At 37.1% G+C, this 19338-nt stretch overlaps 1 protein-coding gene across 1 annotated transcript in view; it reads right to left on the bottom strand.

Moving 5' to 3' along the window:
• Positions 1 to 2981: 2981 nt before the first annotated feature.
• EFHC2 (EF-hand domain containing 2) overlaps positions 2982 to 19338 on the bottom strand; it is a 56338-nt gene continuing 39981 nt past the window's right edge. The window contains exons 11-15 of the mRNA XM_053970468.1: positions 17111 to 17244; positions 12759 to 12956; positions 12079 to 12171; positions 4932 to 5037; positions 2982 to 3309 (exon numbers count right to left, since the gene is read on the bottom strand). Of these exons, the coding sequence (XP_053826443.1) occupies positions 3214 to 3309; positions 4932 to 5037; positions 12079 to 12171; positions 12759 to 12956; positions 17111 to 17244 (627 nt within the window). The 3' untranslated portion in view covers positions 2982 to 3213. The remainder of the gene's footprint in view (positions 3310 to 4931; positions 5038 to 12078; positions 12172 to 12758; positions 12957 to 17110; positions 17245 to 19338) is intronic.

Genomic DNA, 19338 nt, shown 5'->3' with positions numbered 1-19338 from the left:
GAGCCAACTTAGCCCAAACTTTTTCCATGAAGTAACCAGCATGAGGAACAAATGCAGGACGATTGTCATCCTTTCATTTATGCAGATGAACATCTGCCTGATGTTGGTGCAAGCAGCTCTGCCTGGGAAAATACAGTAGCTGGCTGTATGATGAAGAAAATATTTGCCTGGTGAGGAACACCCATGTTTTGCCCACAGCAGATGCCCATGCCTGCCCATGTCTGAGGGGACCCAACTGCAGGTGACAGCCCAACCTGTTTGCAGCCATTTCCTTGCCAGCAGAAGCAGCTATTCCAGAGAACTTGGAGCCTCTTCTTCCCAAATGCCAGGCTGAGGAAGCAAACATTAACACTGAGCACACAGGGGAGTGGGGCTGTAACGTGAATCCCTGTGCTCCTGCCGGGCCAGCGCAGATACTTGTGGAAAGGAGATACCCTTGGCTGCCCTGCAGAGATCCAGAGCTGAGATTAACGGCAACTGTGGGGGCTGCCTCCCCTCTGTGCCAGGCGTGCTTTAAAGCCGTGGCCTCCTGCCATCTGGAAACATAACCCTGTGGTATTGTCTTCATTCAGGCCCCTCATCAGCAATGTGAAAAGGGAGAAGAAGCTGGTGGCAGGATTAGAGGAGAGGTTGAAATATTCTGGGCAGCATATGCTGTAAGTCACATTATACAAAGAGGATTATTGGGCTGCTCCTTGGCCAGGGCTTTCCATTCTGGAAGCACTGCTGCTTGTAAGAGAGAAAACCTGGTGAAAAGTGTTTATAGCATGTCAGACACAGCGTATGACACACTGAGCACAGTGACAAGCAATGAAAATATTTTTCAGGACCTGTCTGCCCTCTCCTAGGAGATTGTTTTGTGTTTGTCAGGGTTATGCAAGATGCATGGGAAAAAGGGAAAACAAGAAGTGAGACTAATAATTCAGAATGGTATCCTAAACCTCCTAAAATTACCATCATCAGATGAACCCATCTCAACCTCAAAACTGAGTACATCAGTCTTGGAAGGCAGTTTGAGACCCTTGTTGTTTTAGAAATGAGAAACCTTATGTTGTCCAGGTTTAATTTATTCATGGCAAATTATACCTATTTTTTTCTTAAGACTACCAATGTTCTTACCTGAACCAGATAATTTTCTTCACCTGGCAACAGTGAAAGGATATTCATTCAATCTGAGCCTTCATTTTATGACACTAAATGAATTATGCTCCTTCAGTCACCTTTCTTATCTCCATTCTCTTGGTCATCTCTCCAGCACTTCTCTGCACTGACTCCAGTTTACAGTCTCCTTTCTTGACTATGACCAGACAAGACCAAACTATGACTGAATAGACCTATGAACATGGTTCCACATTAAATTATAAAATATTATATTTCTTGAAAGACTTTTTTCTTTTAAAAATGTTCCTTTTGTCTCATACACATAAAGAGAAACAAACTAAAGTGAATTTATCTTCTCTAGAAGCTATTTGAGAGGTTCTCAATGTTCAGAGTCCCCTTTTCTTGAAAACCCTCAGCTGTACAAGATTTCCACAACTGAAACAAATCCTTCTGAAGTCTTGGGAACATTAAAATTTACAAGAAAAGCTGCATTCATTTAGTATCAATCTCAGCGTTGGTGGCATGTTATAAAAATATCCAGCTTTCACCAAATTGCCTTCAAGCACAAATTGTTGTTTTGGATCCTGACACTGTCCCTGTGGTCAGATATTTCTTGTCACATAAAGAACCATTTTCCTCTTTTGGATCAAAAAGCAATTCATGGTCTTTTCTACAACTTGGAGCACTTTGGGTTTTTTGCCTTTTTCATTTTGAGCCTCTGGATACAGACACTCCTTGCCCATTTTATTGCTACCCTCCTCAGCAGCAGCAACATAATTATGCCTTGTCTCAAGACCTTTTTCACTGCAAAAAACACAAAGAGCTTTCAAAAGCTTTATATTTTGCTATATGGTACAAAAATAATAAGATTTTCATTTACATTATCATGCAAAGGTGTAGGAAGGTATTTCTATATAGAATCATAATTGTAAGGGGGATCTCCAAGTTTCCAAAAAATTACTATTTGTCTCTCCCTCAGTTTGGGAATTTAGATACATTGAATTCTCATCTTTCTAAATCAAACAATTCCTCCCCAAAACTGTAATTTCAGATTAAAGAAAAAACAGGGTTCTAAGTGTTCCCAGGCACCAGAAGAGGTGCACTGGCTCACTCCTCTTCCCCTTCCCCTTCCCCTTCCCCTTCCTCTTCCCCTTCCCCTTCCCCTTCCCCTTCCCCAGTGGAATCTTGCAGATGAATCAGCTCCACCTTCACCTCAGCTCTTCCATTCTTCAGAGTGGGGTAATTACTCCTCTCACAAGAGCACAAAGTAAATCATATCTAACCATGGCTTTGAGCTGGTATAAGCTTAAAAAGATACAAAAATGCTAACAGGAACTCCATTAAGCCATGGAGAAAGAGAAGGGCATCAGTGAATTTTCAAAGGGAAAGTACATTTCTGCTGCAAGAATGCTGCACACTGAAATTCCACTGAAATCCCTTCTCTTCAGACATGTCCCACCCAAGTAAAGCTGGGTGGAACTAACCTGAGTCACATCTAAAACAAAATGCAAGAACTGACAGCTTCTGTGCCGTGCCTGCAAAACATTTGCTTCCACTTTTGAAGGCTATGATTATCTCTGATACCAGAACAGCTTTATAGTGTGCAAAAACCTTGCTGGCATTTCCTCCACAAAATAACCAACTTTGACATGAACAGCACTTGAGCATCACCACGGGGATAGAGCAAAACCACAGATAAGAGCTGCAGAGCAAGGGAGGAAACGTGAATGGAATGGCATTATTGTGCTAACACAGTCAAACCCAATTTTAAGAGGTCATCCAACAAGGTTTCTTCTCAGAACAAAGGAGGGTCAGTCACATTTTGCAGTGTTTGTCTCAAAGATTTCTCAATACTCACAAATTCTCCATGCAACCAGGCAGAGATTAGAGGATCTAGTTTTAATTATGCTTGTATAAGTGTGACAGAGTGCTGTTGATTTAGAAAGAGTTCCAAAAACATACAAGTATACATCTCTGTTGGAACAAGAAATTAAATGCAATAAAAGCTGTATCTGCTTTTTTCTTATTATACAAGAAATGTTTTCGGTATCTCTCTAAGTAATCTTCAGAGCTGAAGCACCAATCTTAAATCAGTGCCTTGCACAGATGAGATTATTCCTCCTTGCCAAACAGATCATCCAGAAGAGGAGGGTATCTGATCCCAGTCACAGGAGGGGATCGTGGTAGTTGGTTCCAGATATCTTCCCTCTGAAATTAGTAAACCAGAGAATATTTTAGTATAAAATAATGAAAACAGGAATCATTACAAGCTGGTCAACAGAAGATTGAATGAGATGCTTCAATTCCACAGACAAATCTGAGAAAAATTGGGTCTTTATATAGGACATCTTCTTAAAAGATTACAAAATGCACATTCTTATGAATGTTGCAAAATATTTTATTAAAAATATTTTCTATCACTAGCCCTTTTGCAGACATTTTTAAATTAAATAATGCTACATTTTCTTCATTAAAATGCTTATACTTCAAATTCTTGAAAGTCATCTATGTCTCAACACCAAAAATCATGCAAAATAATGAGATAAAGAGAAGAAATAAAAAAGAAAGCAAGCTAAACAAGCACAACTCTGCTGCTGAAATCTATCTGTCAAATACAGGCACTGTAGCCTCAAAATACTGCTATTCATTCATGGGAAGTCATGCACAGAATGACAATTGAATTCTAAAGCTGAACAAGATTTAAAATTTTTCCTGTCTCTGATTTTTTTTTTCCATTTTGTAGTTACCTCTCTTAAAATACTAAATATTTCATTATTGTTTAAGCACAGAAGTCATCCGTAAAAACAAAGAATACCCCCTCAACAAAGCCTAATCAACACCATGATCCTCAGGACTGCTGTATAAAACATGTGGAAGTATTTTGATTACAAGACAGAAAAATTCTTCACAAAGACAAAGCAAAAATAATCAACCATGGAAAGCAGAACAAACCAACAGCTGGGCCCTCATTAGACACCATCAGTAGTCTGAGATGCTACAGAAGAAAGTCTTGCTAGGGCAGGCAGGAGTGAGGAGTCAGGAGCACAGTGCCTGAGGAATTCTGGTTTAAACTATGCCATAAGTGAACTTGACTTTAAAGGAATGCTTTGTTTCTAAATGGTCTGAACACAATCAAACACATTCTGTACAACACATTGGCTAGCCTAGAACAGCAAAATGATGTGTTGGCAGAAGTCTTTGGATTTATTTGTTACAAAGTATTTAAAATTCAGCATAATTGCCTTATGGACCTTCTATTTTAAAATGTTCCACTCAGCAGAAGATGGCAAGATCAGATTAGTCTCTGCAGTTTGTTGATACTGCATTTTTTTTACCCTAAGTAGCAGGCTGAAGATATACAAAGTTGATCCATCAGCTCTTCTGTCTGTACACACCCAGCAGAGATGTGGTGTGCTATGTACAGGTTTCTGAGGAGTTATACAAAATGCAGAGCTATTTTCTGCATATGTGTCAGTGGAGCTTAAAGTATTTTCTGTCTATCTCAGAAAGTGAACAGACCATTTGACATGTTACAATGAAATTTGTGGGGGAAGGAGTACTCATGCCCATTGTCCATGGATAAGTACACCAGCTTCCCCTTCTCTTTTTTTCTTCTATAAAATGTCCCAGAGATGTGATACCTAATAGGTACCTCCTCATCCCTGTTTGACTTCTCTGCTTCATTCTAAACCTCCCTATTAAATGTATTAAAAAATAATTACTTAAAGAAAACAGGTACAAGTGCACAAATAGGAAAAAATATTGTAATGTGTGTTGGTTAAGACAGTCATGTTAAAGTTGAAGAAATTATATTGAGACACTGGTTTTACCTTGGGTGGCTCCTTTTCCTCCACAAAAGCACGGACTTGATTCTCTCTCCAGTTTAGTGCATGAACAAACTTTCTATAGTCTACTTGCTTTTGGTTATCTTCAAACCTGAGCAGAATATCCATAAGATGACTCGAGGTTAAAGGGAATTTTTAACAAAGTTATGTCATGTTATCTACAGCATACTAATCATTGCCTTTGGGATAATAATTTTTATGCTGCTTTATTTCCAAACACTGGCAGGAGTGAAAATAAAGTACAAAATGTCAGGAACACCTATATTATACATTTTTTTCCATATTCTTACACCTTATTATTGTCTCATATAGTAGAATTCATCCTTTTCCAAGTTTTACTTCATTTCAACTATTTTTGAAGCACTGCCCAACCTTTTCCAATACTGATCTCACAACTTTTGACAAACATAGAGTTGGAATAATCAGTGTATGATTCCTTTGTAGAAAACAAACAGAATTACACAGCAGATCTGTGCTGTAACACAACTGACCTGCTTTATTATGATTTCTACAATCACCTCCTGAAAATAAGTAATCCTTCAAAAATTCTGTGTGCACACACCTTGGGACCAATTTACAATTGACAGACAGACAGCTCACAAACATATCAAATAATAGCCAGATTTTAAAATCATTTGGTAACAGGTTTATGGCATTGCTCTTTATTTCTATGGATAAATAGATACATTTGTTTCAGTTGTGGCTGTCCCTTAAATGCATATAGATGCTGCCAACAGATATATATGCCAGAAGATATATATGCTGCCAGCTAAGGTCTACAGGTACATGTAAATGCCATTTCCCTCCCTCAGATTTCTAAAATCCTTACCCTGCACTAATAAGCCACATGGGAACAGATTTATAAGTCACTTCATCCTTATGCCATTGATTTGGATGAAGCAGCTTCAGAAATAAAAGTCCTCAATTTAGCAGAACACTGAGGTGATTCAGGCCTTGGGAATCACTGTTCTTTCAGTGTCACCAGCCAAATGTTGAAAGATCCCTTTGGGCTGAAGCTTGAAAAGAACAGCTGGAATGCTCTGCTATAAATACAGCACTGGCAGCTTCTGAAGGACATCTGTCTCACCCAACACCACCCACCTGCAAAAGGGACCCAGTTTGGGCACAAAAACATAGCCTGGAAGTGTCTGTGCTTCACTGAGATCCATGGAGAAATACAGAGACTCAGCAAGACTCAGTACATGTTACCTGGTGGGAGACACCAGGTTAAACAATTCTGCCCTGCCATCTGGTGAGACAAAAACTACTGCACAGGAAACAAGTATTTCAGAAAATCATTTTGCCTTGTCCTTAATGAAATAGCAGTGCACAAAAAACAGGCCTCAAAACCCTTCAATCATTGAAGAGGGTTCTAACAAAAATTAAGCATGAAGGCACATTAAGGGAGAATTTACAGCACAAACTTGGAAAACAATACCAGAGGAGAAATAGATCTGGTAACAAAAATAAACTGCAATAAACTGCAACTCATCCTTTCCTTCTCTCCCCCCCCCCACACCTTTCATTTAATAGTCAGCAGGAAAGATAATAATAAAATATACTGAGAGCCATAAACAGAGATGGCAGCGATAATCTGGAATGTTAAGTACAGTGAGTTATGCTGAAGATGAAAGCAAAGTCAGAAAAGAATGCTACTGCTACCAGAATTAAATGGATCCTGAAACACTGCCATGAGAAACCCTCCTATCACAGCCTGATTCTTCACCATAGTTCACACGCAAGTTAACATTTCCATAAAGCCTTACTTTTGGGGAATATATCCAATACACAAGAAAATTACCATTCTCACTTCCAGTGGATTCTTAGTTTCAGGGGGTTTTGGGGGTTTTTGGTTTTTTGGTTTTTTTTTTTTTTTTTTTTTGTTTGTTTGGTTTTTGGGGTTTTGGGGGGGGGTTGTTTGTTTGTTTGTTGTTTGTTTGTTTGTGTTTTTGGTTTTGTTTTTTTTTTTCAGGTGGCAATAGGGAAGACAAGTTTTGCATGAGATGTAATAAGACAATCAGAAAGCTTATACCTCTTGGAAAAATAATGGCAGACAGATTGGAATTTCAGAACAATCAGGATGAATTATTTTCCCTTGTACTATTATGTAGTTACCTCTTGCTCGTTGTGAAAAGTCGAAAGATTAATTCTACCACCAAGATGCTGAGCTGTATAAGCAGGATTTTTAAACAAAGACCAAGTGAAGGTGTGTAACTACTCAAACATTCTGTTGAGGCACCAAAGTTGAGGAAAGCATTGCTTCTGCTTTTGATGAACATTTACAAGGAGAAAAGTAACTTGATGTGACAGCACTAGTGAGCTGACATGACAATATGGGTTTGAAATTATCTATAACCAAGAATTTTAACATGGGCAGAGGAAATGGGATTCCTAAATTCCATAATTAAATAGCTACAGAAAGCATCTTAAAATACTACTTTAGAATAACCCAGAAAGAAAAAAAATCTACTCTTTAGATCTTTTTACTGCTGTGACTTATTGTATCAATCTACTAAAAGCACACACTAGAGATTTGGCACGCAGCATTCAGATGGACTAAGGAGATGTTATCAATTTGTGCATTATTAGGACAGAGATGTCATACATTTCAGTGGCTGGAGTTAATAATGCTGAGACAGTGCTCTTCAGAAAAGGAAATTAGATTTGTCTTATCAAGAAGATGCACCAAAGATAGCTTTAAACCACCCTTCTCTTCAGTTTTTTCCCTGTTACTTCACCAATGCATGGGATTTTAGACTATGAAAGTCACTCCTCCATCCCTAACAGTTTGCAGAGCTTTTTATTTTCTTTATCATTACAGAAATAATCACACATTTCTGCTTATAAAAATACATTCATAATTAAATACTCCAGACTGGTGAAATATCTGGTCAAATCACATTATGATAATTCCTGACGATGCTTTGGTGAGTAAAGTTTACTTACTAATAAGTTTTTCTTTCCCATCAAGAAATCTATACCCCAAAGATTTATGTGAAATTTTAATGTACATACAGAGTTTTTAAAATTTTTTCATTTCAAACAACATTTTTTAACAAGTTAATCTGATAATAACAGAGCAGAAGCATCTGCTGCTTTAACCTTAGAGAAAATGCTGGGATTTTTCACCCTGTTTGATACTCTCTTTGCAACGCAGTTCTACATGGACTAAATTGCCACAGGTGTACAACTAAATTGTCATAATCTGCTCATATTAAAGGACTTAAACCAGCAAGCACAACAGGTCACTATTAAATAATAATGGCTACCATCCCCCTTTTTTAATTTACATTTATACTACATTTACTCATGTCTTGAACAACCATGAATTGAATCATCAGCTCCTCAGCAAACTGAGTAACAGGAATAATTTGTCTTAAGAGATTTAAATATGAATTCTAGAGATCCTTTTAATCACAAATGGCACAGGGAGTCACAGGCACCAAAGGTAACTAGAAGGCAGCAGGAGAAAGATCTCGTGATCATTTCCACCGCTGCTCCTGCTACTGGACACTTGCTGTAGCAGAAGAAGAGGGTTTCTTCCTGAAAGAAAAAGGTCAGCCCTAAAAAAAACCATTTCAGGTAGGAAACCAGGGAAAAAAACTATTACCCAGCCACAATCCTGGGAAAAACTGAGCAGGCAGGAGTGGCCTGGCCTGGCCTGTAAATGAATTGAGAACTGGGATCACCATGTAGGAGGTCCTGTGTCATCAGGCACTGCTACCTGACTGGAGATTCGCCTTTTCAAAACAACAAGCACACTTCAAACAGACCAACCCCAGCAGTGTAGAGAGGTGAAAAACTACTCCTCAGCTACTTTTAACAGAAATTAAAAACCATAATTTAAAAAACTGGGGACCTACAATTAACAGCTGAATTAATGCAGAATAATCAACATGTAATGCTTGTAAACTTGTCATCCATTTTTCCTCCTCTCAATTTTTCCCTTCCTTAGCTACCAGCTGTTTATAAGTCCTCCAGGGAAAGACTGCTTCTTTTTAAGTCCTTGTTAGCATCAATTTAACAATGCAGAAAATAAAAATAACAGAAAAACCCCCTGAACTCATTACTTAAGCACTCCGCAAAATTTATTTATTAAACAAACTGTACTTGTTCATTATGCCTGCATAAATTTAAAGACATGTTTATAATGACTACTGTAGTTTTCTGGCAGAAACAACTGTGTACTGTCTGCATTGCTTACAACAATGTGATTAAATTCTGTATTATTCTGTGATTATAAAATTAAGTGAGAAAATGCTGATGGAGAAAGCAAATACTTTTTAATATGCCAGCTCAGGTAAATTGGAAAAACGTTCATATTGTTGGGTACCTAAATCCTACTATTTCAACACCCCACAATTAAAAATATAAATTTACACTAGATGGACAATATTAAAAAGTTTTATGAAACCCCAATTTTTTTGCTAGGTCTCCCTTTACTCCATGGCAACTGAGTGCTCTTTGGGTACAGTAAACAAAGTCTTGGGTCATTTGGAGGTGACCACAAAATTAGACAGTAATTTCTAGTCTCATCCCATGCTTGTAATAAGTGACAGATCATTGCAGTATAATTTACAAAGGCAAATAATAAATACTTTAAGAGTACTACCTTTCAAAATGGAAAACTAGAGTCATTAAGTCCTGGAGAAAGTCTTTGCCACCTAATCTCAGATAGCAAAGCTGAATAAACACAGAGCTTCAGCCTTCAACTATTATCTGATCACATTGTCCAGCATCATTTTATAGCTGAATGGGGTCCAGCTAGTGCATTAGCTATATATACTGATTTTGTGGGAATCAGTCCAGCAACTTTTATTGTACCACTTTCTTCCTTCATAAATAAAGATTCCCAGAGAAGGACCACCACCACTTGTTTTAGAAATATCAGTGGACACAAAAATACATGGTTCCTCATTAAAAAAAAAAAAAAAAAAAAAAAAAAAAAAAACAAAAAAAAAACAAGGAAAGAATACTGGAATACTGTTGACAAACTCGGCCCACACTGAATTGCAAACTCCCCAGGAATGAGACTGTTCTTCATTAACAATAAACCTGCTTGTTTCATGATTCTTTAGTGCAGAAATAAATGAAAGCAGAAATAAATGAAAAGAAGAAAGCAGAAATAAATTAAAAGAAGAGTTTAAATCTCATTAAGATGACTCAACTCTTCGATTTACACACTACTGGAAATTAAGTCCAATTAAATATCATTCAAAAAAATATTTCCCTGGCTCTGCACCCTCATAAAACAAGAAATTTCCCAAGCAGTGCCAAGTGCACACATGATGAAGAATGTGACAATTCCTCATTACCTGCAGTGCTGTGACACCACCTAAACTGCCACCTTTGAAGCAGCTGATGCTGTAACTTAGAAGTGCCTTACACAAGGCTCTCTGTCAAGTGAAGCACTTCCCACACTGATTTCTGAGGTCCAGCTTCACACCATTCTCATTTACCTTTCTCATACAGAAATCTGTAACACAGGCTGGCCTCAGCCCCTTTAGAAACTAAGGAAAATGGATGGGAATTTAGAAATGCAGCTCTGATGCAGACTGAGGAGATAACTCTCTCCTCCACCACCTACAGAAAGAACCTACAGCAGCTGAAACCTCATCCAGCTGTCATGGGTACCTTGCTAAAGTTGGGTGAAATCCAGCCCTTGATCTCCTCCCTGCGTTCAAAGCTTATCTCTAATATTTATTATAGTGTACTGGGCTTTTTCTTTTTAACTGCCTACACTCACTCCTTAGGAAAGCAGAGGTTCAGGGCACAGAAGCTTTCCCTGGTATAAATTCACAAACAATAAACATGTCCTTAGAGCCCAGGATGTGTCAGGCTTGTCTGCTTCTTATCAGAGCTGAGTTAGTACATAAAGGAAAACTTCCAGTGCCTTGTTGTGCATCTATTCAAGTTCAGCCCTTAAGAAATGGAATCTGTAAGAACCCTTTGTCTAACATGGGATGTCAATTGTCCTTCAACAATTGTGTTGGGCAGCTTGGTGGGAGTTCTAAAATGTCAGTTGTACATTACTGTTAAAATTCAGACATTTCTGAAGACTAATGCTTATAACTCAGTATCAGAAGTGATGAACTGCAGCACAAAGAAGCTTTATCAAAATGGATTCCACATTTCTGCCCGACAAGGGTCCTTTCATTATTTACTAAACCCAGATATTTAATTTATAATTATATTTATATATTTAGATATTATATATTTATATTATATTTAATTTGCATCTCCTCCTGAAATCAAGAAGAATATTTACCTGAAAGCATCTAAACATGACAGAAGACAAGACCTGTTCCTGTTTTTAACAGACTATGAAAGCACAGACATAACATATGATTTAAGGATTTCCCTCAAGGGAAAGAAGAAAACATCAAGTATGCATTTAAACCTATTACCAGAAAATCTGTCCAGGAAAACCAAACTCAACAAAACATGAATGTTCAGAGCATGACAGCTTACTCTGAACTCTAATCTTTAATAGAAGTGCACTAAATAGTAGTTCTTTTCACTTCTATTCCCATTAATACAGCCAGCAAAGCCATTTGTCTCAAAAAAGCTAAATGTGCTATAGAAAACTACCAAAGCCATGCCAACACTCCTTTTCCTTTTTAAAAATTACAATAAAATATGTCTCAGGTGAGATAAATAGGAGTAGCAAACCAATTTTGTTTACTACTGATGCTGTCAACTTGATAAAGACAGTTCATTGTATTCATGTTAGTGCGTTCCTTGGAACTCACACAATGTGCTTTCATAAGATTATTGTTTTTACCTCACATCTGTACACAGGAACAACTACAGCAAAAAAAAAAAGTGAATCTTATTGAAAATGATAAGTATCAGTTACTGACTCTGGAAATATTAATTCCATAGAATTCTGCCAAACCCCAGATGATTTACTATGCCAGGCAAAATGAAGACAAGTTGCTAAGATGGATGCATCTCAGTTGATTATAAATATTCTATAAATAGGAAAGTCTGTATGTGTAGGGACAAAATCTGCATCATGAAATGATTCATATTAGATAAATGACAAATTCTGAAGATTTGTGTCTGCAGTAGATATTTAGCATTGATTTGCACCCACGCATGCAGGTCACCCTACCTGCCCTTAAGTTACCTGGCTAGTAAAGTTTCTAGAAGATCATCAGGAAGTGGCAACTTAAAGGATTTGAAAATAGTCCTGCAGGTCTCATAGGGCAACAATCCACACCTGCACATAAGAAAGAGAGGGGTAGAAGTATACATTAGGTATTTTCCAGGCTTACTTCAAGTAAATGTTTCTGTGTATAGGAAAATGTGTGAGGAATATCAGGATAGAGAAAAAGACAACAAAGTTTTATGAAATTTTGCTATTACAAAGCTGAGAAACTTGAAGGCCACACGGTAGCCTTTCCCATACTGAGATCCTCAATGATTCTCTGCGATTCTTTATCTGTGACATCAGAGAAGAAAAAGGGCAAATGAGTCACATAAAGAATCCAAATTCTTTCCTTTTTTCCCCCTTAAATCACTATTTCTCCTCTTTGATTTAAAATCCTGTGTTTTGCCCATGAGCTGGTATCTGATGTCACAGAATGCTCAGCAAAGCATCTACAATAAAAAGCCCACATACAAAATGTAAAATAGGCAAAAAGGCTGTCCTCTTCTTGTCTATTGTCAGGTGCTGAGAGAGGCTTAACATTACACATAATATTCTTTGGCCACAACATACCATTTGCTCAGCAACAAACAGAATGTAGGTGGGTTTACAAGAAGAGCTTCTCAAATAACAGTTTGGGATAAAAAGAGGAAACTTACTTTTCTCGGTCATTGTACAAAAACACTGTAATCAGTTGTTCAAAATATTCAAAGGTATTTTTCTTTAGTTTGTCTTGAGCCACTGAAAGAAGGAAGAGTAGGTCTGTTTGACTGTCATCTCTGATGCCATAATGACGCCCAAGAGTCATAATTTCGTGTTCTGAAAATCGTCCACCAGCGACACTGACTATCCAATTTCTGTGCACAAAAACAACAGCCTACATTAGTTTTAAGTAAATAAGTTAAAACCAGTTAATAATCACTAATGTTGGGGGAGGATGTCCAAATTTCCTCAGTAGCTGTCTATACATACAAAAATACATCCTAACCATGACTGGAGTGTTTTACCAGAGATGCCATACAGAGAATTACACCAAATCACAAGTTCCCCTGGCAAGAATGTACAACAGGAGGCAGGAGCAAGAGCAGCTTACACTTGGATGCTGTAAGTGGAAAATCAGATCCCATGCAAGGATGAGCCTGGGATGTGCTCTCCCAAGCCTGTGTGTGCTGCTCAGACAAATCAGCCCAGCCCGTGGAAGAAGAAATTTTCCTGAGAGCCATCTGATGGGACAGTGTCAGCTCCCTCAGCTGTTACAAGGCCTCTTGTCAAATCTGGATTAGTGTAACTACATTGGCTGTATGATCCCAAACATCTGCCTCTGATGCACTCATATTCAACCAGGCTTTTTAACAAGCAAGCATAAGCATAGGCCTATGTGTTTAGAAAATTAGATTAATTACATATAATACTTCTGGATAAACTGCACTAAGAATAAACTTCACTGTAATTGCTGGTGCAACTAGTGCTGTACCTTGTGATACCCATGAGGACACTGAATCACTGTGATTAAACTCCAATCCTTGAAAACAAATGGAAGAAATTAGTAGTGATGCACAAAGTTCTGACACAAGAGCTAAATGGCTGCCTGGAGAACACTTGAATTGTTGAATTAATCTGATGAGGGATCTCTTTAACATCCACATGTGAACTGAAAGCACAGAAATTTAGGACCCTTCCAAATTTGCAGACTTTTAACAAGAAACGTAGTTCTTCACTAGCTTCCTCTCAGAGGCTTGTGTGGTCCTGCTCAAAGGAGAGGATTACTTCATGTAATATGATTGCACTTGCACAACTATTAAAGAAAGGTTAAATACTGTAGAGTGTCTATTTGATTAAACTGCTTATTTTTTCATATTAAATAAATCAGAATGATCTTTTATTTGCAGTGGCAGGAAATAAATACAAGGAAGTGACAAGTTGTTGACAGTAGCAAGCCTTATTTGAGATTACACAAACCTAATGACTAAGACCTGGTCCATCTACTAATATTATCATTATCTTGTCAGTATTATTTTTCCACTTTATGGATATTATCATTTATATTGCAGCACATTCAGAGATCCGGTCAAAGCTGGAGCCTGCTTCCAGCAGCCTGCAATAAACACCACTGCACGCACAAAGAGGACAATGCTGCCTGATAAGCCTGGCACTTCAGTGCTTGGGCTGGCAGAGCTGGGGGCTGCAGATAAAATCAGCCATTTCCACAGTCTGGATTTCCATACATGGCACAGATTTTTCCACTGTCAGGATTTAAAAAGTCTTTTATTTTCTCAATCCAGTCAGTGACAATCAAATCACCAAAACCCGCAGATAAAATTATTTCACTTGAGAATTAAAGAATATTTTAGTGATTGTGAGGGACTAATGAGTAAGACCCAAGACTCACAAAGAGAATGACATCTAAACTCTCCCTGACCAAAAAAAAAACAAGCTTCAATAATTGTTCCCACAGCTTAGCTATCTCTTGTTTTACTTCTTTTTTTGTTCTAGAAGAATAAGACAGATTGCAATCTGAATTTATTACAGAGAGAAGTCATCATAATTAACTGCTCAAATCTGCTGAATTGAAGATAGGCATGAAGATAGGCATCTTTGTTAGACTCACATGGTTCTTTGTCTCTAACAGCAAACAGTCTTACCGGTAGCTTATGAGAAAAAACAGCCTGGATAGGGCTGTGTGATGAACAGGCATCTAAGTTTTAATTCTCTTTTTAACAAAGATTTTTTTATCTCTCTTTTAATTTTTTAATTCTCTTTTTAACAAAGATTTCAATAGTTTTAATGATAGCTTAGGGGATAGCTTCAGTGTACATTACACATTTATTTTCTGGATGAATTGCTGAAGATTTGGGTTCTGAGAGCAGTTAAAGTAAATTGTATAATCACAATTCTCTTCACTACATCATCCTTACAGATGTAGTTTTACATGCAGATTATATAAAATTACATAGGTAGAAAGGAAGAAATCTGAACAGCCAAATTCAGAGCTGAGTAAAACCTCAGCTTTATTTAAGATAAGGAAAGAGGATTATCATTGAAGCTGTCATAAAGATAATTGCCTGCACTAAAAATAATCATTTGTTGTTAGTTATAGTAATCAAATGTCATGGCAGATTAAAAATAAACAGAGATGTACACAATAAGAAACTGAAAGAAAAAATATTCTATTCACATTGAAGTATCTTGGAATTTTTATAGATGTAAAGAAGTGCTCTTGTTTTTGTCATTCAAAATGCTTCTTTCATTCTAAAATAAGATTCACATATAATAATAATGAGAACTTTTAGATTACTGGATGTAATACAAACTAATAGAAGCAAAACCTACTATCACTGTAGAGCACAAATGTTCAAGGTTCCTTAGAGGAAAATTCTTCCACTGGCAGTGTGAACATCCCCTGTTAGACCCCAGGCCTTCCCCCATAGGAGGGATGAGGACCATTAAAGGGTGTTGAGACTGGCCCAGATGAGCACTGAGGCCCAGAAAACCCTGATTATTTGGGTTCCCCAGATTTCCTGCTCATGGAGAGGGCTCCTGCATTTTTTGTGGCTGAAACCAAGTCCCTCTTTTCCACATGATCAGACATATCTCTCTCCATGTCACAGAATAGCACCACCCTAAATTAAACAGTTGAGCTGTTCACAGCTGCACAGATTATGTCTATGATTAAATTTACACCCAGCTGAGCCTCTTCTGGATAAAATAAAAACCTTTGCCATTTAAAAGCACAATCATCCCTTCTGAAAGTTTGCTTCCCTAATTCTATCATACAAATGTTCCAAACCTTTGAGTTGCTCTTAGTGCATGCACAAAGTTTTGCAGGTGATTATTTCATAATTTGAACTAAAACATTATTTTTTTTTATTTTAGTTACCTTGTACATAAATTAAAAGCTTTCAATTTTCTCTCTTATTCAAGTAATAACATCTTCCCTCTTAATGTAATTAGCAATTCAAAATCTCCCTTCTGCTGAGTAAAATATCTGAGTTCAGAAATATTTTGACCAAAAGCTGCCAAAAACTGTGGCCTCTTGTAGTTTAAACCCTACCTTTAAATCACTTATTTTTCATTTTTGAATACCAGCTTGTTTTAATTTCTCACTACTTTCACTTTGAATTGCTGAAAGAACCTTCTGCTGATCCATTTCTCTTCTGACATATTTCAGAAGCAATTCCTGCCTTGGTTAGCATTCCTATGGAGATGACATTCCATGCAATATTCATCTACTTACATGCCTTAGATATTATGACAGTTCCTAAATATACAGTGTATTACTTCTGTGAAAACCAAATGCTTCTAAGCAAAGTTTTCTCCTCTGCTTCACATCATTAACCTTACCAGAACTGTGCCCAACACACTTCATACACTCAGGTATACAGGCTGTGGGATAAACTGAAATCAGTTTGTATTTGAACATGATTCCTCTTTCATGTATCTCTACATTTGCCCATGGCCATATCAGGATCATTGCCAGAATCCAGATTTCTGCTCCCTTTATCTATGCTTAAATTACTATCCAAGCATTAATTATGGTTCTCACTACTGCTTTCCAATCTTTTTTAAACATGCTTACCACTGCCTTCTATAATTTCAGTGCACCTTAGTTCTTAGTAAAGACTGTCTTCTTTACCAGTAGTTCAAAACTCAAGCACCATTTTCAGAAGGCAACTTGAACATTCCTACTTGAATTTCCAAACTACTGTTTGACTCACAGGATGGACTTTTCTTTATCTTTCAGCACATATATTACTGCTGACACTCTGTGTCAGCTCCATAAAAAGTAGACAGATTTCTGTTGTGCTTTTCAACTTACTTGAAACTATCACTTTTTTTTTTTCTGTAAGATGGATTTACATTCTTTTTTACACATAATCTCCAAGTAAATGCAAAACAAATCTATGCCACTTGTCAGCTACTGGGCAGAAAGCATGAAAACCCAGTCATGCTTTATAAATTTTGGGGGAATGTGCCTTTATTAAATATTAAGACCCCAAACCTACTGTCTTACCTGAAAGTGTCATACCCAATCACATTGGTACGCTCAGGGTCAGTAGTAGCAAATGTCTTTCTGATTTCTTTGTCACAAGATTCTGTCATGCTCTTCAGTTTGTTGAGGATGACACAAATGTCAGCCATGGGGAACTTAAAAGAGGAAAGTAAGACAGAGATTATAAAGACCTGAAGGATAGGATGCCATCCAGAGGACCTGTCCAGGTTGAAGAAATGGGCCCATGGGAATCTCAATAAGACTATTAAGAATATAAACAATTAAACAAAAATCAGCAGATCATGCATTCTCAGAAAATTTAGTGCAGCTACATAAAATAACATCCACTTTTGTTTGAAACATTGCATTTCTAAAGCAGAAGTAGAAACATTTAAAGTACAGTTCTAATAACTTGGTCTTCATTTTATGTTGGTGCACCTCACTGAATTCTCAAGTCATAAATTTCACAATATTAAAGCTAATTTTTCACCATTGGCTCCAGAAAGGTTCCAAAAAACAGTCTTATTCATTTTGGACTTCATTGTCTTACATACTCAGAAATAGCACACTGGAAATTTTTTAGGAACCAATTTTACCTGTTGTGTATAAAAATGTTTGAATGTTTATTTTTTCCTAAATAGACCATTAAAATAAATTTGAACTCAGATTAAACAGAACTGAAGCACAAAAGCTTTCAATCTATATTCAGATTGTTGTGTTAGTGCTCTACCAAAGATTTATTTGCTATACTCATTTTTAATATAAAACATATAAGTATTTAGTCATTAAATTGGGGGTGACTTCAAGTATGATTATCTGCTATGTCCTTATATCTGCCATGCTCTATCTAGCTTAAAAAGCACAATGAACTGCCTGAAAATACTTTTCTCCCATTTCTTCCAATAGCAATTATTTGAAATTTGGTATAACTAGTATTAAGGAACAGGACATAAAAATCAGGCCTCAGCCCCAACTTTGCTGAAGTGTGTCTACAGCTTTGTATCAGTTCAAAGTGATCTAGAAAAGGGTATTTAAAGTCCCTATGGCAGTGCCAGAGCAGTACAAATTGATCCAAGTTTAATCAATACATCAGCTCTTGCAGGTTTTTCTCAGAATTGGAGAAGACAATTTCTGCCTCTGCCAAAACCCCAGGTGCAGCCCTGGCAGGTAGTGCCCTGCAAGGCAGTGGTTTGGAGCAGCTGGACCAGCAATCAAAGAGTTTTAGAGGCAGCAGCTTTTCCAGGCTCCTCTCCAAGATGTTACTGTTTGGGGCACAAGCACGCAGCCTTCTGCTGCTCAAGCAAGGAACAGGGAGAAAAGACTGAGCAGAAGGGTTCAGAGAGCAGAGTATTTCAGCATGGACAAAGTGTTCTGAATATTTAAGAGCCTGTCTTCTCTACATTATCAAAACAGCTATTTTTACATCTTTTTTCCTAATTTACATATTCCAAACATCTACATAGGCATTGAGTGTCTGAGCAGCATGGCAATAATTTCACCAGCTTTTGCCCTTCTCATGTAACTCCTGACATATTTCTAGCCACAATCTACTTTGGTTAGATTGCCTTGCTTAACTCAGAGATTATTATGCTAAATTCAATGGAAGTAAAATCCTTTTCCATGTTTGTGCTGCAGCACACAGCAAAGTTAGAACAATTGACACAGTTCAGAGATGCTGAATTCCCTTCCAGTGATGCCTTCTTTGAAACAGTCCTCCCCAAACAGAATAATACCAGTAGGACTGTGCACAACACACCTGCTCTGTTTCACAAGCAAATTTACACTTTCTAAATAAATTTTTTTCCCCTCAAATTGAAAAAGAAACCCAAAGTGATGAATAGTTTTAACTAGGTCCTTGAAGTTACTTTCAGTAAAGGTGGCAATCAAAATGACAAGACTCTGATTTTTCTCTGCCTTTCATAGAAAAACAATACAATAAGTATAATTTTGAAACAGAAAATTAAAGCTTTCCAACTATCTTAGATGGTGTCAAAAAATTTCAATAATCACCTCCACTATGATTACAATCAAAATTTCATCTAAATCAATATATGCCTATAGAACTGTGGTAAAAATGGCAATTTCCATGAAAAAACATTCCATACAGATTTCTTTTACCAGTTTTAGAAAACATACTGGTGTGTTCTGCTGGAAGGAAATTTCTTGTCTATTCAGAAGGAAAATAATTTGTTTTCTAATTTTAGAAACAACTAACAAATAGCCATATTTACATTGTTTCTCCTTTTTCT

The sequence above is a fragment of the Vidua macroura genome, chromosome 2 (genome assembly GCF_024509145.1).
Source record: "Vidua macroura isolate BioBank_ID:100142 chromosome 2, ASM2450914v1, whole genome shotgun sequence".
Lineage (NCBI taxonomy): Eukaryota > Metazoa > Chordata > Aves > Passeriformes > Viduidae > Vidua > Vidua macroura.
This window is presented reverse-complemented; position numbering and strand designations above follow the sequence as displayed.